At 37.6% G+C, this 26,524-nt stretch overlaps 1 protein-coding gene across 5 annotated transcripts in view; it reads left to right on the top strand.

Annotated features, from left to right (window-relative positions):
- Positions 1-26,524, top strand: part of Rbm6 (RNA binding motif protein 6) — a 98,233-nt gene that overhangs the window by 46,041 nt on the left and 25,668 nt on the right. For all 5 annotated transcript variants that reach the window (XM_047563655.1, XM_047563658.1, XM_047563657.1 and 2 more), the window contains one exon: positions 3,808-3,881. In XM_047563655.1, coding sequence (XP_047419611.1) covers positions 3,808-3,881 — 74 coding nt within the window. The remainder of the gene's footprint in view (positions 1-3,807; positions 3,882-26,524) is intronic.

Raw genomic sequence — 26,524 nt, 5'->3', positions numbered from 1 at the left:
CATTTTTTGTGTGAATACTTTTTAACTTGCTTATTCAGGCCCATTCACACTTGTTCTGCCATAGATTCTTTCTTTATTTTTTCCTGTCCTTTCCGGGAGTTTTTTTGCTTTTTTTTTTTGTACTGGGGATTGAGCTCAGGGGCATTTTACTACTGAGTTACATTCCCAGCCTTTTTTTTTTTAAGGGGAGGCAGGGAGAGGGTACCTGGGATTGAGCACTGATCCATATCCCCAGCCCTATGTATTTTATTTAGAGACAGAGTCTCACTGAGTTCCTTAGCACCTCATTTTTGCTGAGGCTGGCTTCAAACACATGATCCTTCGAAGCTCAGTCTCCTGAGCTACTGGGATAATAGGCATGCGCCACCACACCTGTCCCAGCCATTTTTAATTATTTATTTTGAAACAAGGTCTCACTAAGTTGCTTAGGCTGGTTCAAACTTGGAATCCTCCTCCCTCATTCTGCCAAAATTCTGGGATTACAGGTGTGTACCACCATGCCTGGCCACAAGGAGTTAACCTTTCCTCGGGCATAAGGGACCCTTTCTGTAACTGGGCTCTCAGTTTATTTAAATTAATCTAGGACCTTATTAAAAGAATGAGATATCCAGCGTATGGTTAAAAGCATTCATTTGAATCTGGACTGCCTAGATATAAAGCACAGTAATGGTACTTACCATTAGGGTGACTTTTAGCACAATATCCTTTCTTTGCCTGCTTCCCTATCAGTAAAATGAAGTTTATGATATTTACCTCATAAGGTAGTTTCATGAATAGTCTCATCAGTCTGTGTAAAGTGTTCTGAAATTTTCAAGAGCCGTATTCCAACACGTTCTATGTAAATATTATTTAATATGATTGTCTTACGGCAATTCTGAAAGTCTTCATGGAACAACTATGAGTTTTGAACACATGGAATGGATTCTAGTTTGGGTGCTTTTTTTTTTTTTTTTTTTTTTTGTGGTGCTGGGGATTGAACCCAGGGCTTTGTGCTTGCAAGGCAAGCACTCTACCAACTGAGCTATATCCCCAACTCTGGGTACTTCATTTTTAAAAAAAGTTTTAGGCAGTATAAATTTTGTTTGTTTTGTTTTTTAAAATTTTTTATTAAAAAATTTTTTATACATGTATTTAGAGTAATATGTGTCTCAGTCTACCATCCTTCACATCACCACCCACCCCACACCTTCCCTCAATCCCCTCACTCCCCTCTGTACAAGCCAAAGTTCCTTCTTCTTCCCTACACACCCCCATTATGGATCAGCATCCGTTTTTAAAAGAAAACATTTGGCTTTTGGTTTTTTGGGATTGGTTTATTTCACTTAGCATGATATTCTCCAGTTCCATCCATTTACCTGCAAATTAGGCAGTATAATTAAACCTGAAGTTTCTGGTTTTTTTGATAGCTAAAGTTTCAAGCAGAAGAAATCTAGTGGGTGGGCTTATGAATTTAATATTATAATAGGGTTGATGTGCATGTTTTTCTTCACAGCAATTTTCGTTTTTTGTTGTTTAGCAAAATGTGAATGTCATCATGGATCTTTTCTCTGTGTCTCTATTAACAGATTCTGTATTCTTCTGGGCCATAGCAGTCACTTCTTTAAGCATAGGAAAGAAACTTAAGGCTTGGCAATTTGGTGTTAGTTTCTCATGCTTTACATTTTAGTAGCTATGGAGAGGGCTGGTTTCTATTGGCCTGGGCACTCCTTGGAATCACTCTGTAGCGATAAATCAACATGTTCAAGAGCACATCTGTTTGTTCCATATTCCCTCTCTCTGGTTGTGGACATGCTTTTGTGTTTGCAGTAGATATTTGGTGATAACAGTTATTTTAGTTCTGTCTTCTACCATGTTTCCAAATAATATTCTGAATCCTTTACAAAGTGGAGAATATTTTATGTGTCAGGTGTTCATTGAATTTGGTCAAGATAATTCACTTGAAAGGACTTAAATAACAAAACAATTTCCATTGTTCGTGAGATATGTATAAATATGTACATTGTTTCTTTATTTTTATTTCTTCACAGAGTTACCAATCAGAAGAGACTGATTTTGTGATAAATTTTAACAAATTGTTAATTTTAATCTGTTGGTCTTAGTTTTAATCTTTTAGCCTAAACTTTGAAATTAGGATAGAAAATCTATCTTTCAGCCTAAGATACTGCTGACATTTCTAGTAGCTTTTGTTTCTTCTTCCTAATCATTTCCTAAATGTCACAGGAAGGATAGTCCTATATCATTATAACATTTCATAGTGAACTTGAAGTGTTTAACAAGTCCAAAAGTGAAAAGTTATTATTATCATAATAAAACATTTTAAGCCATTCATTCCTCATAACAAGGAATCCTACCCATTTCATCAAATTTAATTTTTGTGGGTGGTTGTCCCTGAGATTGACCTTGGGAGTGTTCTACCACTAAGCTACATTCCCCCAGCTCTTTTTTTTTCTTTTACTTTGAGATAGGTTCTCACCAATTGACCAGGTTGCCCTCAAATTTATGATTTGAGGATTAAATTATATCCAGCTAAATTTGATATTCTTAAAGTTATACTTTTTTCCCCCTTTTCTTTTTCGGTATGGGGTTTGAACTCAGCACCTTAATGCAGGCTCAGCATGCTCTAGCACTGAGCTATAATCCCAGCCAAATTATACTTTCTATTGCCCTAGGGTTTTTTTTTTCTGATATCTTGATTCAATGATTTCAGTTTCCTATTGTTCATATATACTGTGTGTTCAAAATTATCATGGGTTTTTTGTTGTTTTACTTTGCCTAAGTTTTATTTCTCATCTGAACAAATCACATCTTTTCCTTGATGTTCCATTTAAACAATGCCACTCCTAGAAATGAATATCTTTATCCTGTGAGGTAGTGGAGGAACTATGGAAGCCACTTGTGGAATGTTACAATGACAAATGTATTTTTGTAGTCATATAGAGGCAGTATTAGGGAAATGATAGGATGAATTAGTATCAGAGTTCAGCAACCTATAAATCCTATGACTTCCCAGTCTCATGCTACAGATGACACTTCTTCAGGGTTAAGGTGAAGGGTGTTTTATAACTCTAATAGTGTATACAATTTTTGAACATGTTTTGATTGCTAGCACCTTTATCTTTCCCCCAGCTGGCCCCACTACTCGTCTTTGTCCATAAGCACAATTTTGGACCCAAGTATTCGTATTTATGCTTGTATACCTCCTTCCTTTCATAAAGATTTTAGCTGGAAGAGTTGTCTGATAGAAGGAAACAAAGAGAAGACCTGACATGGTCTCTCCCCTGCTAACCAGAAACATCCTGTGATATAGTTGCCTCAATCTGTCAGTAATTCTCTTTGAAGGTGGTTTATGCTTGAAAAGTGGTGATTATTAGCATAACATCCAATTATTGCTTCTCCTTCTCTCTGGATTAACCCTCCTCCCCCGGATAATTTCCTGTTCTTGTTGATTTTGTTTTTTCAGAAGATTCAGCCTGTGGTTAAAATGTTTTGGGTTCCCACATGAACTTTCTGTGGGATTACCCGGTTGTGGGGCACCTTCGCCAGATCGACAGTGCTAAAGAGGGCAAAGATCTTCTTGGTTAATAGAAAAAAGCCAATTTGGGATGAATCAAAGTTCAGAAACATCCAGACTTTCTCCCTTCAGTACTTTTTTCTGTTTGGGGTAGCAGTTTTGCCTAGTGTAGGGGAGGGAAGGGCTAGTTGGGAGGACTTGTGTTTAAGGGGTTCACAAACAGGGGATTTAAGTGTGTCTTTTGTGTTTGCAAGGCACTAACACCACTCCCGTCTGTATTTAAATGCTGTCCCCAGGTTACGACTATGGCTATGTCTGCGTGGAGTTTTCACTCTTGGAAGATGCCATCGGATGCATGGAGGCCAACCAGGTTGCTTTATACTTCGGTCAAATGATGCTGGAAGGATTTTTTTTTTTTTTTTTTTTTTTTTTTTTTTTTTTTTTTTTTTTAAATGTATTGGGAGGGAGGGTTTCACATGATTTCATTTTGGAGAGGTACAAGAAATCAAGTATCTTTAGAGCATACCACATCCAACCAAAAAGCAGTTATGAGGAGAAACTTTTAAAAAGTCTGGGAATGTTTCTCTAGAAGAGTTAATGGGTACAAAGAGTGTTTTAAAAACTAGAGCCCAAATGTGGTTGGATTAGGTTCCAGACTTTAGATGACAGGTCTAGAGTGCTTCCCTCTGGAATGTGGCTGAGATGGGAATCCTGAAGCAAAGAATGAGCCTTGATTATCCCCAAGGAACTGCCTGGCACAGCAATTCTAGGTCAGTGGTCACACCCAGACCAAAGGTGAATTCCACTGATAGTAACTTCTGTGGCACCAAGGTCCTGCCTGTATGTGCTACTTTTGAAAGAAGACCATCGGGGAGGAGAGAGGAATGGATTGTGTCCATTGCATTCATTGTTGTTCTTTGCCAGTTGGAGTTTCATATTCAAGTCCTTGACTGCATATAGTCAGAGCTGGTGAATCTAAATCTGTACTTAACTTATGTTTGATCCATCTGGAGCTATTCATCTTGTCACCTAGAATTGTAATCTGTATCTTTAATTGAACCCTGCCTGGTAGTTTTGGTGCTGGGATTGGGGAGGGTGGGGGAGTGAGGAATTGCTAAATAGATAGAATCTGCCTTGACACAATGTTTCCTTGGGGGAAAGTAGTTTTCTTTGTGGTATCTCAGTTTCTCCATCTGTAAAGTGGGAATAAGAAGCCTAGGAATATTGATTTTTATGTACTTACTGCCTTTTCCTAACGTGGTATTGCATCTTAAAAGAAGGCTCTGCCAGAGAAGAGTAGTTATTTCATGAGATTTCTTCCTCTTCTGTAGCCTAATGCCCTTTCATCAGCTTTGCTCCACTCAGCATGACTCATTACACTGTTTCCTTCTTTGGCTCTATTCTCTCTTATGGATATAGAAATGACATACTCTGAATGGGGGTTAGAATCAAGCATTAATTAGAGAAAACTTGTTAATGTATGCTTACTTCTTATTAGTAGTATAAGCACTGTCAGATCTTTAGAGAATGCCTCATTCAGGACCATATCCTCTTAACAGGGGTTTTTATTGACTTAACAGTATTCTTATTGACTATTCAATGTCCAATCATTGAGCAAATATTAATTTGTATCAAACTGTACTCCATAAAATTTACTTATGAGGATTTTCTTATATAGTCAACCCCATTTCCTAGATTTTTCTTCTTCCATTGCTGGCACTGCCACATGACGGAATCCTCTCTTGCTGAACTGCATAGGCTTCATGATTAAATCAGTGCTCTCCAGGTTTTTTTTTTTTTTTTTTAATTGCCAGTGGATTATTTAATTTAATTTAATTTTATTTTATTTTATTTATATGCAGTGCTGAGTATTGAACCCAGGACCTCACACATGCCAGGCAAGTGTTCTACCACTGAGCCACAACTCCAGCCCCAGCACTCTCCAATTTTGAGGAGAATAAAGAAGATTTCAATCTGTATGCTCATGGTTTATTCAGACAGTCTATCCAAATTTGAGGATACTCTTTTTAAGTCATAAGCAGATTATTCCTATCAGTTTTTTGTCACAGTACTAAATTCTGGGAGTGGTGGAAATATAAATGAGGAGATGCCATCTCTTTTGTATTCTTCTTCTTCTTCTTTTTTTTTTTTTTAGTTGTTGATGGACCTTTATTTTATTTATGTATTTATATGTGGTGCTGATGATCGAACCCAGGGCCTACACATGCCAGGCAAGTGCTATACCACTGAGCCACAACCCCAGCCCTGTATTATTATTCTTATGTGTTTTTGCTAGAGTGGCATTACTTTGTATCAGCACTATTTAATCTTTGATTTAAAAATATCAATATTTCTTTACCATCTCTTCTCTCCATTCCAACAAAATATTTCATCTGAAGCATCCAGTCCTCTAAACAATAGTATTAAATAGAACTAGGGCAGCCTTTTGTAAAAACAAGCTTTCTTAGGCACATTTTCTGTTGGAACCCCATCTGAGAAAATACTCATTTACAACAATAACATTGAAAGGTTACTTATTGACATCTTACCCAATCCCCATCATTCTGGGAACACTCTAAGGCTCCCAGATCCCCGATAAATGACTCCTGCTCAGTGAACAAAGCAGGAGCAGGGCCAGTGATCTTTCAATTATGAACTAGAGTCTTCTGACAGGTAGCAGTCCTTATGCATAGGATACAAAGTAGTGCTGTGTTCAGGAGTATAATTAATTTTTTTTTTTTTTTTTTTTTTTAAATAGGAAACTCAATCCAGGGATGCTTTGTCACTGAGCTATATCCCCAGCCCTTTTCATTTTTTATTTTGAGGCAAGGTCTCACTTAAGTCTGAAACTGGCCTTGAACTTGGTGATCCTTCTTTGGGCTCAGCCTCACCAAGTCTTGGTGATTGTAGGCATGCATCTAGCCAGGAATACATTCTAGGACCTTATGGCATCTAGAAAGGAGTCGGAGATGAAAATCCCATAGAGTATTCTCTCAAACTCCAAATTTCTGTCTGATCTCATTTTCAGTATTCACTGGAGTTAATCCCCATTAAGATATTCTCTTCAATATTCTTATATAGTCAATCCCATTTCCTAGATTTTTATTTCTTCACTAATCATAGGACAGATTGCTGACACTGCCACATGATAGAATCCTCTCTTGCTGAACTACATGGATGTCATGTTAAATCAGCATTATTTTGATAGCCTTTACCACATATCAGGTTGTGTGTATATTGTTCTGAAAGGAAAATTTTTGAGAATGAAATCTGGGAATTTTTCATACTTAGGTAATACAGTGTAAAAATAGGGAGACAGGGATAGGGATATATCTCTGTGGTAGAGTGCTTGCCTAACATGCTTGTGGCCCTGGGTTCAATCCTTAGCACTGTCAAAAAAGAAAAGAAAGAAAGGAATGCATGTGGAGTCAAATGTTACTTCCTAGTTGGGCTATTTTTGTGTGTTTCTTAATCTCCTGAGGCCTCAGTTCCCTCTATTCCCAGTGTATCAAGGGGTTCTTGTTAGAATACTAGAGGTGCTGCAGGGAACAAGGCAGAGTATATAACTTTATTTTTAACTGTGGGAATATGGTATAAACAAGTTGATAAATTAAAATAATATAATATCCATAGTATTGAGAGAGAAATTGAAGCAAGGTATTGAAAGAATAGATGAGGTGGTCAGGGAAGCTTCTTGAGGAATGACATTACATTCTAGTAATGACTCTTGGTTAGGTTAATAATGTAGGTATAACACTTAGCATAGCACCAGGCACTTAGTGAGCATTTGATATTATATGATTATGTTCTTTTTTTCTTCCTTCCTCTTCACATGTCAGGTAATTTGTAATCATAATTCTAGGAAAATAAATTTATATTTGAGGCTTATTAAAACTAACAAAATTGATATAGATTAAGCTCTTTATCACACAGTAGTTAAGGGTCTTGTGAAAGATATATTAGTATGGAGGAAGAAATCCTGACTTCAGAATGAATAAAGTAAGTGTTTATGATAGATGAAGTATTTTTGTCTACTCATCTATTCTTCTTTCTTCCAAATTTTACTTATAGACCAAATTGGTACAGATCCTGATTCATTAAAGATTTGCTGGGCATCTCTGAGAAGGGCCCAAGTGTGGTGTATATACTTCTGAAGTTTCTGTGAAATGCTTTGAGTTTATTTATTTGTTTATTTATTTGTTTGGTGAGGGAGATAGGGTCTCATTGTTGCTTAGGGCCTAGTTAAATTGCTAAAACTGGCTTAAACTTGTAATCCTCTTGACTCAGCCTCCTGAGTTGCTGGATTAACACTGCACCTGGCTGAGTTTCATTTTTCATAATTTTTCACTATCCTCTTTGTGTGAAATATCTTTTATGTACCACTTATTGACCCTTATAGGCCTAGGGATGAGAATAAAAGAGACATCTACTAGCTTTCTTTGATGAATATTGTGGGTTCTGTGTGCAGCAGTGAAGTTGCTTAGAATGATAATCAGGGCCCTTGTAGCCCTTTTCCAGTGTCTATGTGAAGATGTCAAACAGCAGGACTCTTCACAGCAGTACTGAGTATTGTGGCTGGGAGGCATCACTTAGCCATCAGCTGTCTGTCTGTCTGTGGAAGTAGTTTCCAGTAGGCATGAGGGTATGATTCATTTAGCTAATGCCTTTGTCATCTGTCTGTCTAAGAGAAAGGGGCAATCGGTGAACACTGTGGGGCAGGGACTTTCACCTTTTCTAGGAAATGTATGTCTAAAATCGTCATATGCCTTTGGCTTTCTTTTTGGTCTAAATTTCTGGGGATTGAGGATGAATATCTCTTTTTGCTGTGTATGACTTTTTACTGGAATTTGGAGAAATGAGTAAGAAGCATTGATCTCTCTCTCTCTCTTTTTTCTCTTTTGGTATGGGGGATTGAACCCAGGGGTGCTTAACCATTGAGCCATGTCCCCATCCCTTTGTTTTATGTTTTATTTTTAGACAGGGTCTCACTAAGTTGCTTAGAACCTTGCTAAATTGCTGAAACTGGCTTTGAACTCACAGACCTCCTGCCTCAGCCTCCAGAGCCAGTTATTACAGGCATGCGCCACAATGTCCAGCAGAAGCATTGATCTTTTTCAGTGGATGACCCCTTGTACTAGCTCCCTGAAATTGTTGGCAGTTAGGCTATAGGAAATAACATTTCATTTTCTCAAGTTTGCAGGTGTGATGCAAATTTTTGTCCAGATATTTACTAAAATACTCTTATTTTAAAAAACTGGGAAAATAATTATTTGGATTTTTTACTTAACTGTGTGTGACACAGTTAGCCTGATTTTCTAAAATGCAAGGAAAAGGATGCCGTTATTAACATAAACATTCCTTTAGACACCAGTTTTTTTCTGGTGTGGAGAATGAAAGCTATGAAATTCATGAAGTTTTATGAATAGTGTTTTTTTGTGTCAAAAAAATTAAAGAGAGTTTGGGTTATTGAAGATACCAGGATGATCTGGATGTTTATGAAGGTATGTAAAGGAGGCAAAATCTGAAATGTGGTCTGTTTTTTTTTTTTTTATTAAGATTGGAATGCATCAGGGAAAAAGCTTACGCTTTTGGGGATGGAAAGAATATTTGTGAGGCCATGATGGAAAAAAATTAGTGAAGAGAGCTGGTGCATGACTAATTCCAGCAACTTGGAATGGTGAGGCAGGAGGATTACAAGTTCAAGGTCAGTCTGGGCAACTTAGCGAGACCTTGTCCCAAAATAAAATTAAAAAGGACTGGGGATGTAGCTCAGTGGTAAAACACCCCTGGGGTTAGATTCCCCAGCACACACAACCAAAAACCAGTGAAGACCCAGTGTTTTTGAAACTTACTCAAGGTGTTAACGAGATAATGCTATCTGAAACACTTCAGTACTGTAAGTTGTGTGAATTTCAAGAAACAAAAGTTCCCCACTAATCTGTGTAAACAACCGTGTATTAGAGTTCTGTAGAGGAACAGAATCAATAGGAAGTATGATTATGAAAAGGTAATTTAATAGTTTGGCTTATTCAACCAGAAACTGGATAGTCCACAATGGCAGTCTGCAGGCTAGAGAACTGGAGAAACCAGTAGCTGCACAGTCCAAGAGGCTGAAGCCTCAGAACAGGAAGGATCAACGATTCTACCCTAGTCTGAGACTGAGGCTTCTGGAAACTCCATGGAGAATCACTGGCAGAGTCCACTTTGGAAGAGCGAAGAAGTGAGAGTCTGATATCCTCAGGTGATGGCAGCAGCCATCAAGAACCAATGCAAGAAGAATTGGGCTTGCATCTGCTGCTGCTTCCTTGTTCTTCCAGCTTTTATCCAGGCCACTGTCCTATTGGATGGTGCTGCACATGCTTAGGAAGGGTCTCCACTTCAGTTCGCTATCTTACATGTCAACCATTCCTAGACTCACCCAGAAGCCTCTTAATCATTGGCATCTCTTGATACAATCAAGTTGACAATTCACATTAATCATTACAAACAAGAAGGTTGTAGTTTTACTTAAACAACTCTTATTCCAAAACTGTTTCACTCAGAACAATGTAGTGTCTAACCAGAACTCTCCTCTACAACTTGTGACTTGAGTCATGCCATTTTGCTTGGAAACATCAGTCCCAGTGCCTTCTGATTGCCCTCAGTAAAAGTATTGACAGGAACATGGGGAAATGCAATCTAAAAGAAGTGCAAACCAAGGGTTATGGAAGATTCTTGTTCTCAGGAGTGGGGTATTCTGGAGAATTAGTAGTGAATTTCAGGATTAGGTATTTGATTATGCATTTTGGTTACTCTCCAATGGGCATGAGACAGTGTAGTGTAATAGTTAAAACAGACTCTGGAAGGAAGCAACTCATGGTTGAGTTGTTCTGTCTCTGTCACCTTCTACTGTAACTTGGGCAAGTGGATTAATTTCTCAGTGCCTCAGTGTCCTTGTGTCCTTCTAGGAATTAAATAAGTTAATGTATGTAAGGTACATTAGAACTGGTCTTGGCGTGCATTGAATGTTGAATGTGTACTTTCTGTTAATCACAATTTCTCATCTGATTGACAAGAAAATCTTAGGTTATATTAGTCTGTCTTGGCTTCATCAAGTACATTGCTAAAAGAGGATTTGGTGGAAATGCCCAAGAGGATCTTATCTTTTCTTTTCTTTTTCATCAGCAGTACATCTTGTTTAGTCTGTTTATTGAGATTCAGGAGGACTGCTTCCAGGTCCCTTAAGGAACTTCTGCTTTAACTGTCAAGTTTTAAATACTTTCAAGAATAAGAGCTGGGAGCTGGGGATTGCAGCTCAGTAGTAGAGTGCTTGCCTAGCATGTGTGAGGCACTGGGTCCAATCCTCAGCACTGCATATAAATAAATAGATAGATAGATAGATAGTCCATCCACAACTAAAAAAAGAGTAAGAGCTGGATGCGGTGGTGCACATCTGTAAGCCCAGCAACTCAGCAGGCTGAGGCAGGAGAATTGCGAGTTCAAAGCCAACCTCAGCAGATTAGCAAGGCACTTAGCAGCTCAACAAGAACTTGTCTCTAAATTAAAAAAAAAAAAAAAAAAAAGGACTGGGGATGTGGTTCAGTGGTTAAGCATCCTTGGGTTCAGTCCCAGGTACCAAAAAAAAAAAAAAAAAGAGAGAGAGATTAAAAGCAGGAGATAGATACTACTACATGCAGTATGGTTAGACCATGATGAAATCTAGCCTCTGGCCTTAAAATCCTGAACTCGTATAGTCAGCCTTTGACTTTGCCATACCTCAGGCTCTCATTATAACATGTACTTCTCAAACTTGAAAAATAGACAATTATCCATTGACCATTTTAGGAGACCTTCCAGTATGTCTTCTAGTCTATGATAGGTTTGTTATTTCTGTGGATTGACATAGTTTTATTTATTTATTTTGTGGTACTAGGGATTGAACCCAGGGACACTCCACCACTGAGCTACATCTCCTTTTTAACATTTTTAATTTTGAGACAGGGTCTCATTAAGTTACCCAGGCTGGCCTTGAACTTGTGATCCTCCTACCTCAACCTCTCAGGTACTTGGGCATATAGGTATATGCCATCTCACCCAACTAATTTAGTTTTTAATTAGTTCTAATTTAGAAATGTGTCTTGTACTTCAATGTTGTCACATATCTTTGAACTTGTATTTTTAACTAATGTTTGACTTTTTATAAAAGTGGGATTGTGTGAGGTGCTAATTTTCATTGTCTCATGGTTTTTTAGAACTGGATTATAGATGGTTGTAGAAAAAAAAGCAGGATATGTTTAATTTTAATGCATTAACTGGAGGTTATTTAAAGGCATAGTTCAGTTTGTGGCCTTGATTATAACTTTGACTTGTGACCTTGAATACAAGGTACTGTGGAACCTTTAAGAAGTAGGGATTGGTGGGAGGGCCTTAAGTCTTTGGGAGATTCTCAAAAGATAACTTTCATGAGACCCCCTTGAGTTCTTGAGAGAGGGTTGTTATAAAAGGAATAAGACTGACCTTACTCAGTTCTCTGCTTCTTGGGTCAAGATGTGGCTACTTGATCCTACCATGCTCCCTCCATGATGTGCTACCATCTGTTACCCTCACCAGAGGTTGAACAAATGGGATTGCCTGATCTTAAATTTGGAATATCCTAAAACTGTGAGCTAAATAGCCTATCTCCAGTATTTCACTGTGAGAACAAAAAGCTGACTAATATGAAAAATTGATACTGAGAATACCTCCAGATGATACTGAGTTAATAGGACAGAAAAGTTTAGAATTCTGAATTCATTACTTTTTGGCTCTTTTGTAACTCTGAAACTCAAGTTTTCTCATCTGAAGGGATAATCATAGTACTCACTTTAGAGAAATTTTGAAGTTAGAGTATATAATACATATAAAGTAGTTGGCATCTGGTAATTGCTTTATACCAAAGAATGATTCTGTAATTCTGAACTCTGGTTATACCAGTTCCTGTTTTTCTTTGGCTCCTATCTACCTCTTGGAATTCAGAAATGCTTGAAAAGCATCATTATTGCTTTGAATATCAGCTGAATCTTTTATAGTTAGTCCATATGGTGCTTTCGTCCAGTGCCTCTCTTATTTCATCTCATCTCAGAAATTGAGATGTCTGGGAGATAATGAGAGATGCTGAGTAGCACCTGCCCTGACAGCATCTGGGGATAAGTTCATCCAGCCGTGAGAGGGCATGGCTGTGTTATACCTCCTGCAGTAATGAACCTTGTTTTTGAAGCTAGCATTGGTAGGTAGTTCTTCTATCATGAAATTCTCATATAGACTGTAGGTGGCAGTCATCCAACATGTTGAACTTGGAGGTTACAACACATCTTTGTTTCCCTTTCTCCTCAGCACCAGGTGCTTAGGTATTGTCAGTCTAACCCATAGAATTCTCTATCTCATAGATTATATATTTCTTATAAAGGATATTGATGAACTATTAATCATTTAGAATAATAACTATTTTTAATCTCACATGGTGAAATTAATAATGCTAATATTAGCTCGGCATGGTGGCTCACACCAATAATCCCAGCTACTTGGGAAGCTGAGGCAGGAGGATCCAAGTTCAAAGCCAGATTGAGCACCTTAGCAAGACCCTGACTCAAAGTGAAAAATAAAAAGGACTGGGGCTCTGGCTCAGTGGTAAAATGCCGCTGGGTTCAATTTCTGATACCAAAAACAAACAAAAACAAGTTCAATGCCAGCCTGGCAATGTAGTGAGATCTTGTATGAAAACAAAAGGGACTGGATTGTAGCTTAGTGGTAGAGTAGTTGGAAGTCTTTACATCTAGCAAATTTCTATATCCCAGCCCTAAAGGATTAAATCCAACTAAAATGCAATATAGATTCATTTACCACCCCCACCCACCAAAAGAAGATTGTGTATCATTTGTGAGGAAGCTAGAGATTTAAAACTTGCACGGTAACACACACTTGCAACCTCAATGACTAGGGAGACTGAAGCAGGAGGATTGCAAGTTTGAGGCCAGCCTTGGCAACTTACTGAGATCATCTCAATAAGGAAAGTTCCCATTCCTGGGCACTGTAAAGTTTTTATAGGGACTTTTTATAAAATACAAAGGGTTGAGAATGTAGCGCAGTGGTAGAGTATCCCTTCATTCAAGCTATAGTACCATAAATTGAGGAATACAAAGGAAATCCATTGGCTAATTTTTTTCATACAGATATTCCTGTAATCGGATGATATGTAGGTGCCAATATAATCTTTCCTGGTTTCCTGTAATTGCTATCCAAAGCTCAAATACAGGAGAAAAAAGAGCAGAGCACAAGTGGGGTAGGTGCCTTCCTTATATATATATATTTTTTTTTAATTATTTTTATTTTTACAGGCTGCATTTTGATTCATCATACACAAATGGGGTACTACTTTTCATTTCTGTGATTGTGAGTGATGTAGATTCATAGCATTCGTCTAATCATACATGTACATAGGGTAATGATATTTGTCTCATTCTACCACTTTTCATACCCCTGCTCCCTCCTTCCTCTCATTTCCCTCTAGAGGAGCCTTTTGTCAACATTGACATTGTGGCTATTATCTTTGACCTTTAGTTTAAGGGGAATGCAGAAGTTGTTTTAATAATGGGGGAGACTTTAAAGTTCATTTATATATATCATTCACCCATTTCAACTATATAGTTCTTTTATTTTTAAATAAATTTATCAAGTTCTGCAACCATCATCATAATCCAGTTTTAAAACATTTTCATGATCCTAATAAGATCCCAGTTCAAAGATGCATTTCCACCAACAATTTCAGACTTACAGAAAAGTTATAAAAATAGTTGAGGGTCAGGCACGATGGCACATACCTATTATCCTAGTGACTTGGGAGGCTGAGGCAGAAGGATTGCAACTTTGAGGCCAGCTTGGGTAACATAGGAGACCTTTTCTCAAAATAAAGAATAAAATGGGTTGGGAATGTAGCTTAGTGGTAGAATGTCCCTGTGCTAGTCAGCTTTAGACTAAGAAACAATAGCAACCAGGGGAAAAGGGAAGCAAATTTACTGCCCCTTCCACTGGTCTGAAAATATTTTTTGTATGGTAGTGGTTTTGTTTTGTTTTTAGTGCAAATGAGTATTTATTCGAGGGAGAATAAAAGAAACGGGATTATGTGGTAGTAGCATTGCTCAATATTCATGCTAGTCAGGTATCAGAAGAACACTAAGACTATTGGTCCTAACTTTTTGTAATTAGGTGTCTGGAAGGTGACTTGGTAGGGTCTGTAGCATTCTGATTGGTTGTGCCCTTGTAGCCTTCGAGTTGTAATTTTCTGTAGCCTTTACTCAGTTCAATCCCGTTTTCCCTTTTCTCTCCTCTCTGGAACTATCTTTTCCCTTTTGCTCTGGGACAAAGGAGTCAACTAGAATGTTTAGAAATGTTTCCACTGGGCAATCCATTTCTGTGGAGCAGCCTGTACTTTCCATCTTATTTAGAGAAGCCTTTTGGGGGCCCATTTCCTTAATTGCCTGCCTGTGTTTTACTATCTGACTATCCTACATATTCAAGTTCCTCCTCTGAAGAAGTGGCCCTTAACTGCCATTAGGGAAAAGGGGGACAACCACTCTGGCTACTTCAAGTTGAAAAGGGGCATTAGTAGGGGAAGGGCAGTTAAGGTCTTCCTCTAGAGACCTAGATGTATAAGAGCCCCTATTAGATCAAAGATTCTACTTTGGATTCCGACTATAGGGCCATTTGTAGCTTGGGTGTCTTGTACATTAAGTTAGTCCAGAGGTCCATGATTGCAGTGGGTGAGGTGACTGGATAAGGTATACATAGAGCAAGGATCATGCCTTCCAAAGAAGCTCCAAGTTGGGCACCAAGAGGAAGTGAGATTTTCTGCTGTTAAATTGTGATTGGCAGGGACTGTTTCTTCTATTAACAGCTCTTTCCACAGCAGACCACACCTGTTAGTATTACTACTGAGCAGTACCTCTGCCAGCCATTCAAGGCAGTGATTCTTTTTTCTTTGTTTTTTTTGGTACCGAGGATTGAACCCAGGGGTGCTTAACCATTGAGCCACATTCCTAGCCTTTTATATGTTTTATTTTGAGGCAGATCTTGCTAAACTGCTTAGGGCCTCACTAAATTGCTGAGGCTGACTTTGAACTCATAATCCTCTTGCCTTAGCCTTCTGAGTTGCTGTGATTACAGGTGCCCAGCAAGGCAGTAGTTCGTAATGGGAAGGGAGGATGATTTTGACATCCTCTTCTCTCCCCAAAGACTGGACATTTAGTAATGTCTAGAGGCATTTTTAGTTGTCACAACTGGAAGAGGACACTACTGGTATCCAGCCAGGGATGCACTGAGCATTCTGCAATCAAATGATAGCCCTGCAACAAAAAGAATTATCTGATTCAAAATGTATTACCAAGGTTGAGAAATTCTGGTATAAGTGAGTTGTTTCATCAAAGAGAGGATGACCTGACTTGCTTGCTGTGGATTATCATAATGAGTCATCTTTTTCTTCACCTTCCCCCTAGTCCCTCATTCCCCTAGAATGAGGAGTGGTAAGTAGGATTGAGAGTAAAATGAAAGTACAGACACAGCTCTGTCCCCACTCCAGACTGCCATAGTCATAAGCTTAGACCTGTGTCCTCTTGGGATAGGAGCTGTAGAACAAGACCTATTTTATGTGTGGACCAGAATAAGTTCTTGGAATAACCAAAGGTCATAGACATTTTTAGAACAAGCTTGACATATCACTGAGGTGTTCTGTCATCCAACAGATTTGCAGGGGAGTGGTCAGGAGGGGAACAGTTATCTGAAAAACCAAACAAGTTAATTCACATTTCAGATAGTTGTCCTCCAGGGAAAATTTAAAAAGTGAATACTGATTTTCACAGCTTTTGTTATACTGTATCAAGCATTCGGATCTGTTACTATCTTTTCATTGGACTCTATTTTAGAGGAAGGTTACACAGAACCATCTAACCAGGGCCCACAGGCTAGACTATTTATAGAGACTGAACTCAAAGTAAAAGATATTTTCTCTTAAAACCTAGCACTTTTCTATAAAAGGAACCTACTCTGTATAGACTGCTATATATAAGTTTTTGTGTATTTATAATCATGTTAGAAATAACAAAGCAACTAATTTTAACTTCCATTAACTTAATAATTGTTGAGTACCGTCTATGAGGCGCCCTGGTGCAAGTGGTGTACATTTATTAATGAATTAAATAGACATGTCTCCTTACATTCTAGTGGGATAAGTCTTTAAAAATCTAAAAAGTTTTAAATATTTTTTTGTTTTTGTTTTTCTGGTTTTGGTGGTGCTAGGAATCAAATCCAGAGACTAGAACGTGTTAAATATGCACTCTATTACTGAGCTACATCCTCCACCCAAAAGTTTTTACTTATTTATCTATTAGTTTGTTGGTTTGTTTGTCTGTTAGTTTGTTTATTTATTTTGCAGTGCTGGGAGTCAAACCCAGAGCTTCATGCATGCTAGGCAAGGGCTTTCTTTTCCCACTGACCTATATTCCCAGCCCTACTTTTATTGACAATAATTATGTATATTTATAGGGTACGATGTGCTGTTATGATACATGTATACATTGTAGGATATTGAATATAGCTAGTTAGTGTATCCATCCCCTCATATACTTATCAATTCTTTGTGGTAAGAACATTTAAAGTCTACTTTTTTAGGAATTTCAGAATATACATCATTATTTACTATGGCCACCATACCATGCAGTAAATCACTAGAATTTATAACATAAGGTTTACATTTTTAGCCTTTTCTTTTTTCTTTTTCTTTCTTTTCTTTTCTTTTTTTTTTCTCTTTTTTTTTTTTTTTAACAACTCCAGGGATCAAATCCAAGGCCTTTTATTCTAGAACTGAGCTATATCCACAGTCCCTTGTTTAAGCCATTTTTAAGTGTACATTAGGTGGCATTAATTATACTCACATTGTTTTGCAACCATCATTGCCATCCATCTCTAGAAATTTTCATCTTCTGAAACTGAAACTCTGTACCCATTCAACTCCTTTCCCTTAGTCCCTGAGAACCATCATTCTGTGTTCCATTTCTATAAATCTGATTATTCCAGGTACCTCATATAAATGGAATTATATAATATTTATCCTTTTGTGATTAGAGTATTTCATTTAGCATGATGTCTTCAAGACTTATCCCAATCATAGCATGTGTCTGAATTCCCTTCCTTTTTAAGTTTAATAATACTCTGTTGTAAGACTAGAACACATTTTGTTTATCCATTCATTCATTGAGTAGTATGAGTACTAGTACTATAACATGGAGGTACAAATATATCTTCTAGTTCCTGCTTTCATTTCACTTGGGTATATTCCCAGGAGTGGAATTGTTGAATCATATGGTAATTTTATTTTTTTTTAGGAGTTACATGTTCTTTTTTATAGCTGCATAGTACTCTGCCATGTGGCTGACCTTTCTTTCTTGGCCAGTGCTCTACTGATGGACATTTAGGTGGTCTTTGGTCTCTTGCAGTTCAGAGAATGAACCTTGCTAAGTTTATTTCTGTGGGGGTCTGTCTGAATCATAAGTCCCCAGAAATGAACTTCTCGTATATGTATTTGTAATTCTGTGTGTGTGGGGGGGGGGGGTTTTTTTTTTTTTTTTTTTTTTCTCCTTTCCAGTCCTGGGGATCAAATCCAGGGCTTTGGGCTTCTTAGGCAAGCAAGCACTTTACCACTGAGCTATATACCCCCAGATGTTTTAACTATTTTTTTAGTTAAGTAGATTATTTTCTTCTTGTTGAGTTTTAAATATTCTTTGTATATTTTGGATAACAGTCCTATAACAGATAAGTGTTTTGCAAATATTTTCTCCCAGTCTGTGACTTGTCTTATTATTTTCTTGATAATCACCCTCTCAACCCCTCACCATCCAATGCTAGGGATCAGAACCAGGTCTTGGTACATGCTGGACAAGTGCTGTACTCTTCATTCCGTGTGTTGTTCCTTTTGGGTTGTGTGTAAAGTCATCAGTAAACCATAGATCATGTATTTTTTCTTATCTATGTTCCCTTCTAAGAGTTTTATAGTTTTGCATTCAAGTATGTGATCTACTTTGAGTTAGTTTTTGTAAAGGATGTAAGATCACCTTTTCCTCCCTCCATGCTGGAGATACAACCCAGGATCACTGACCGACATCCCCATCCCCCTAAGGTCCTTTTTGTAAATGGCTATTCAGTTGTTCCAGCATCCTTTGTTGAATAGCCTATCCTTATTCCATTGAATGACCTTTACTCCTTTGTCTAAGATGATTCAGCTGTTTTTGTGTGAATTTTTCTGGGCTGTTTGTTTTGTTCCTTTTTTCTTTTTGTGCATTCTTTTACAGTACCATGCTATCTTATTTACTGTAGCTTTATAGTAAGTCTTGAAGTTGGGTAGTGTCAGTCCTGACTTTGTCCTTCTCCTTCAGTATTGTATTAGCTATTCTGGGTACTTTCCTTTGCCCCATAAACTTTAGAATCAGTTTGTTGGTGTCCATAAAACAAGTTGCTGGATTTTGATTGCATTGAATCTTTAGATCCAATTAAGAAGAAATCTTATCAATATCAAATCAGTCTTTCTATAAACTTGGATTCATTTATGTATTTAATAAGTCTTGGATTTCTTTCATCAGAATTTTGTAGTTTCTCTCATATATCTCTTATGCAAATTGTGAGATTTTTACCCAAGTATTTTCTGTTGTTGTTGCTAATGTAGTACTATTTTGCTTTTAATTTCAAATTCCAGTTACTTTTTCCTGTTATAGAAAAGCATTTGACTTTTGCATATTAATCTTGTGTCTTAGCCCATTTTATATTGCTGTAACAAAATTCCTGATGCTAGGTACTTTAAAGAAAAGAACTTTATTTGGCTCACAATTCTCATATTTACAAAATCCAAGAAAGCATCATGGCACTGGTGTCTGGTGATAACTTTCCTGGCTGTGTCAAAACATGGTAGAGAAATGGAAAGGGAAAGAGCTGTTTGCGGAAGGAGTGTGTGTGGGGGTTACCTCACATTATAATAACCTCCTCTCTTGGGAATTAATTTACTCTTCTGAGACCCTTCCCAACTCCATGAGATCACCTTTAATCCATTGATAAAGGTGAAATTTCTCATGTCCTGATTCTGTCCCACTAGGCCCCAGATGTTTTAGGTTACCATCTCAAAACTGCCGCTCTAGAGAACCATGCTTCCAGCAGATCTTCCCTTTGGGGGACAAACCATATCTAAACCATAGCATCTTGTATCTTACAACCTTGTCATAATCACTTAGCTCCAGGATTCTACCCTCCAACCTTGGCACCCCATATTTGGATATTTTAACTAGATAAGTCATCTGCAAACAAAAACTGTTTATTTGTGGTGCTGGGAATAGAACCCAGGGGTGCTTTACCCCAGAAACAGGGTCTGGCTAAGCTGCTGAGGCTGATCTTGAACTTGAAATTCTCCTGTCTCAACCTCCCGAGTAGCTGGGATTACACGCGTGGGCCACCACACCTGGAAAAGATTGTTTTATGTCTTCCTTCCCACTCTGTGTATGTTTTATTTCCTTTTCTTCTGTTATGGTATTACCTAGGACTTCCAATACAGTGTTGAAATGGGGACATCCCCTCCTGGTTCCTGATCTGGTGGGGAAAGCATCTAGTTTCTTACCATTAAGTATGATAGCTGCAAGTTTTTTACAGATGTTCTATAGCAAATTGAGGAAGTGTTCACTATTCCTAATTTGCTGATACTTATCTTGAATGGGTATTGGATTTGTCAAGTGCTCTTCTTCCATCTAATGATATGCTTGTGTGCTTTACTTCTTTAATCTGTTGATGTGAATTTATTTATTTATTTATTTTTGGCAGGGGATGGGGTAGCGGGGTTTGAACCCAGGGGCACTTAACTACTGAGTCACATCCCCAGCCTTTTAAAAAATATTTTATCTAGAGACAGGGTCTCACTGAGTTTCTTAGGACTTTACTGAGTAACTGAGAGTGATTGTGAACTCATGATCCTCCTGCCTCAGCCTCCCAAGCTTTTGGGATTACTGGCGAGTGCCACTGTGCCTGGCCACTAATTGATTTTTTAACATTGAACCAACCTTGTATAGCTGGAATACATCCATTTGGTTATGGTATATAATTCTTTAACTTTGTTGGATTTGACTTGCTAATTTTTGTTAGAGAGTTTTGCATCTATGTTTATGAAACATATTGGTCAGTAGTTTTCTTATGTTTGCTTTTAGAATTAGTCTTAATATTTGTCTCATAGATTGAGTTAGTATACCAGGCATGGTGGTGGTATGTGCCTATATTCCCAGTGACTTGAAAGACTTAGGCAGAAGGATCTCAAGTTTAAGGCCAGCCTTGGCAAGTTGGTGAGACCCTTTCTCAAAAAAATTAAAAAGACTGTATAGCTCAGTGGTGGAGCACCCCTGGAATAAATTCCCAGTGCCACCAAAAAAAGTAAGAGAGAAAGAATATTTCCTCTGTTTCTTTTTTCTGAAAAAATTTATAGAGAATTGGTATAAATTCCTCCTTAAATGTTTGATTGGTTTTGTCATCAAACTTATCTGGGCATGATGCTTTCTGTTTGGGAAGATTACTAATATTGATCCAGTTTCTTTAATAGATACAGCTCTATTCAGATCATCTATTTCTTCTTGTGTAAGTTTTGATAAATTGTGTCTTTCTAGGAATTGTTCCATTTCATTTTGGTTATGGAATTTGTTGTGTGGAGTTTTTCAAAATAGTCTTTTTTTCTTATTTTAATATTTGTGAAATCAGTGGTGTTCGTCCCTTTTTTAATTTTCTTTTCTCTTTTTTGGTACCAGGAATTGAACCAAGGGGTGCTTAATCACTGAGTCATATCCCTAAGTCCCAAGGTTGGTGTTTTTTTTGGGGGGGGGGGGTGCTGGGGATCGAACCCAGGGCCTTGTGCTTACAAGGCAAGCACTCTACCAACTAAGCTATCCTCCCAGCCCCAAGTTTGGTGTTTTGTTTTTTTGGTCAGGTTTTTTTAAATTGCTGAGGCTAGCCTTAAACTTGTGGTCCCTGTGCTTCAGCTTCCTGAGTAACTGGGATTACGGATGTGCTACCACATTTAGCTAATATTTCTTTTTTCTTTTCATGCAGGGGCAGGGGGAGGGAGAGAGGGAACAAAAGCAGCTCAGCTAGTGTTCTAAGTCATTAGTTTTTCCTTTATTTGTACCTATAGAAAAGATATCAGATCATAAATGTACTGCTAAGGGAATTAATCACAATTTAAACACACCTGTGTAACTATGTGCCAGATCAAGAAACATTTTTATCACCCTAGAAAGAAACTTTGTCCATTAGTGGTCACTGCCTGTTTTCTCCTACTCCTACCTGTATTACCCCAAGTCCTAGGTAGCTATTAATTTCCTGTTCCTATAGTTTTGTCTGCTCTGGATGTTTCATTTAAATGAAATTATATACTACGTGTCTTTTTTGACTGGCATATTTCACTTAGCATAATATTTTCCATTGTATTCCAATGAAATTCCAGGAATTTCATTCCTATTGTATGAATTAATATTTTAATCCTTTTAATGTTGAATATTTCATTGTATTGGGTATATCACATTTTCTTTATCTGGTGGTTAATAGACATTTGAGTTAGGTCTACTTTTGACTTTTGAATAATGCTACTATGAACACTTGTGTACCAGTTTTTGTGTGGATACATTTTTTTCCATTCTCTTAGGTATACCCAGGAATGAGAATAGTAAGGCTTTCAGTTTCTGATCAGGCAGTCTCACATATGGGTACCTATTAGTCTCTGTCTTAGAGCAATGGGATATTGAAAACATGTAATGCTTATAGATTGGATGGCAACATTTCATTTCTTGTTTAGAAGTCTTCAGTTGTTCACAGTTACCATTTTGTCACCACATAGCCATCTCTCTTTGGGGTATGTTTTTATTTTGTTTTGTTTCTTTGTTTAACCAAATGTCTTAGGCACTTGCTGCTATGGCCTGGGTCAGTCTTTGTTATTTGTGTTTTGAGCATATCAAGGACTAGGTTTACAAATGACAGTTGAACAGTGAATTTGCTTCCATTTTTTTCTTTTTTTAAAACAGATTCTCTTGACTGTAGCCAACCATTAAATGACATATTTATTGCCACATAAATGGCAATAAACATCCCATATCATGTTCATGTGGCCTATTGCCTGAGATATTATAATAGTTGAAAGGTGTAGCGGTTTGTCATTCTCCCTATGTTCTATGAATCCAGAATAAGGCAGCATATGTTCAATTCTCTAGAAACGGGGATCAGTCATCCCAGAACCATATTTGCATTTGTTTCTGTCACATTTCCAAAATTTAATTAAGGCCAGAGAACATCTGTTTTGGGTACCTTATCCAGGAAAATGTTTCTTGTGACTCTTCCTGAATACTTAGAAATTAAGGGGGCATTTCATTGTTAGGAATTTTTGTGTGTGATTTCCAGGTAGCATTTAAGTCCTGAGAAATATTGACTAAAGTAGTAAATAACTAAACCAGACAGAATGCCTGGGTAATGTCTAGCAAATGTGCTCTTAACAGATAACACAAGATTGAAAAGTCCAGGAGGGTAGAGACTATTTCTTTTTTAATTTTTTTTTTTTTTTCTTTACTACTTAACAGGCATAGAACTGGGCCTGGCAGCATATGACATCCTAAATAAATATTTGTTGATTAGGTTAATAAATGCTGGATAAAGTATTTTCTGATTCTAAACTCCATCTGCATAAAGCCTTAGTGATCCTTTTAATTTCTGCAATATGTGTGAGACCCTTGTGCTCATAAAATATGCCACCTCCCAATTTGCTAAAAACCTTAGAAATAAGGTTTATGCCCTATTATCTTTAATAAATACTGTTTCTGCTCTGATAGAGCTGGCACATCTTGTTTGTTTTAGCTTCCAAAGTCTTGTCTGATTTTGTTCTTATTCCCTGGGGTGTCACAACTGGAATGACTTGGAAGGTGCAAAGTAGGTCGGGTAAGTTGTCAAGGGCCTTGAATATTTTAGTCTTTCATTTGAAGACCTGGAGAAACCACACAAATGTAACAGAATGAAAATGATACTTTAAAGAGACTCTTCTTTGGTAGTATATAGATTAAGAGGAAAAACTTAAGCGGAAAAGGCCTCTCAGAATGAAGAACAGCAATTGAGATGTAAGAAGTTGATGGTTTACAGTGGGGAGTAAGGATAAATGTGGAAGGAAAGGGTCAGATTTGAAAGAGATTGAACAGAGCATTTGGTAAGACTGGGTATTGGAGGGAGTTGTAAGGGAGAGGAAAGATTTAAAGACCACTCAAAGGTTAGATGAATGTTAGTACCTTGAACCAGAAATAAAGCACATGGAAAGAAAAGACATTCAGGAGGAAGTGATTATTGTTTTAGATTTGCTGACTGTGAGGTGACAGCAGAACCTTTAGGTCACCAGTAGAGATACAGAACTAGATTCTTTTTCTTTCCTCTTCAAACGTTCATGTTTTGACAGAGAAAACATGAGGATTAGTTTTTTTTTCTGCCAGGCCTACCTTAGCAAGAATAAGACTATGTCTTGATTTTTACTTACTTCTGAACTTGTGTAGTTTATAATTTTCTCCCAAGTCACCTCCAGCTTTATCCATTATATGTACAGTTTGTAATGCACTTTATATCTGGGAAAATGTTGACATAGTTGACCTCTCAACATAAAGTTTCTTACTTCTTACCCTCTCTTTTGTCTTTCTTTACTTCCAGTAGTATTAAAGAACTTTTAATTTTTGTATTTCTGGTAAGAATTTTAGATAGTGGGTCTGAGGGTATAGCTCAGTGTAAAGCACATGCCTAGCATCACCACACACACAAAAAGGAAAGGGAAAAAATAATAATTATTTCAGATAGTGGTTTGTTTGTCTTAAAATGTATTTATTTTATTATTCTCTCACTTTATTTTTTTATTTTATTTTTGTGGTGCTGGGTATTGAACCCAGGGTCACTATACCATTGCATCTGAAACTGGCCTTGAGCATGTGATCCTCCTGTCTCAGCCTCTCAAGTAGCTGGGATTACAAGAGTGTACCACTGTACCCAGTTTATCTTTCCACTTTAAAACATAATGTTCAAGGTTTTTGCACACTGTTGAAACTCCTGGGCCTAGTTAGTTGCTCAGAAAACATCTGTTGTTTAATAAAGAATATAAATCTTCTGGTTAATGTGACTTTGGGGGATGAGGGGTGTTACAGAAAGAGTAATTTGGGGAGGGGTAGAGTTGAGGTATTGGTTGTATTTTTCCCAGTCATCACTGAAAATGAACAGATAAGCCAGGCACAGTGGTGCACATTTGTAATCCTAGTGACTCAGGAGCCAAAGGCAGGCCTCAGCAACTTAGATTCTAAGCAACTTAGTGAGACCATGTCTCAAAATACAGAATGAAAAAGACTGGGGATGTAGATCAGTAGTAGAATGCTTGCCTGGCATGTGCAAAAACCCTGAGTTTGATCCCCAGTACTGCCAAAATTTGTATTTTTTTCCTCTCCTAGTATCTGTATCCCATTGTGGGATGCCCTGGGCTGGAATTTAACTCTGTCAATGCACAGACCATTGTTAATTGTAATTTTCTCATCAAGACTGCAAGAACTTCCTAAGCACAGGAACTGAATTTTTCCATTTTGTACTCCTATGCCAAGGGCAAAGATTAAGATGCCATTCTTCATTCTGGCCAGAGGAAACTGGTTATAGGTTGGATTGTACCTTCAAATCCTTTGAGATCTGAAAGGAGGTGATAAGATCTAATGGAAGGCAAAGAATAATGAGACTAAGGAGACCTGGACTAGAACCTACCAAAAGGAGAACTTCCAGGTTTGTGCTGTTAGGTATTAGGGCTCCTGAACTCTCCTTCCTGATGATGCTTTATGTTTCTTTCTTTGGTCTTGTGGCTGTCCTGAAGCTGTAAATTCCTTGCAGAGAAAGACCATGTCCTTTTCATTGTTTAGTACCTGGCATATAGAAGATGCTCAATAAAAATACAAGTAGGTTACTGGGTATACTGGTGTGTGATTGCAGTCCCAATTACTCAGGATGCTGAGGCAGGAGGATTGCTTGAAATCAGGCTTCAAGACCAGCCTGGGCAACATAGTGAGACCCTGTCAGATGGCCAAGGTGTTGTGACTTCACTTCATTCAGTTTCCTCTTTCTCAAAGTAGATTAATAGATGGAGCAACCCATACAGTTCAGGAAGAGAATGTGGGAGTTCCCTGAAGTCAAGTAATGATATTTTTGAAAATTTATGGAACTATAGAAGTCATCCCACAAGAAGAAATAATATCAAAATACAGAATCAAACTCTCTTGGAGGGTACCCTCCTGTGGAGTATAATGTAAAAATATGTTGATCTTCTTGAATCTGTAATTGGTTTACACTGTCTAACACATAATCTTTCAACAGGACTAAACACAAAGTTGGAACTGCCCTGAAAAATCCAGGCATACAGTACTTTGTATAATAAAAACCTCAAGATGCTTCCTAATACTGGTCAAGACTCTCCATTTTGTAATGTATTTTTCTTAGGAGAAATTTTCAATTTTATGATCATTTAACATCTTAGCATTTCTGGTAGCTTTCAAACCGTAAGAGATGCTTTTTAACACTCCAAATACTGTGTCTTGGGTCTGATAGCGTTTGAAGGCACCAAGGGTTAAGTCTGTAATAGATTGCCAGGACATATAGGTTCAATTAGGAGGGTTTCTTGCTGGGACCTTGTTAGTGACCTCTTACCTTTGTCTTTACCCACACTGGTGGAAAACCACAGATTTCTGTTTTGTGCAAGGTTCATTCCCTCACTCCATATACATCTCTGTGGCAGAAGCAGTCCTGGCATTATTACAGTTCAGCAAATGTTGCTTTCTAAATATAGACTAACTTTAGCATATCTTAAATGTAAGGTTGCCCCTTTTTCATCAGTGACTGAATTTGATAATTCTGTGTTATCTACTTTTGAGAATGAGTTGATCAAGACTG

This window comes from Sciurus carolinensis, chromosome 9, assembly GCF_902686445.1.
Source record: "Sciurus carolinensis chromosome 9, mSciCar1.2, whole genome shotgun sequence".
Classification (NCBI taxonomy): domain Eukaryota; kingdom Metazoa; phylum Chordata; class Mammalia; order Rodentia; family Sciuridae; genus Sciurus; species Sciurus carolinensis.
The sequence above is the reverse complement of the archived record's forward strand: the minus strand, read 5'-3'. Positions and strand labels throughout refer to the sequence as shown.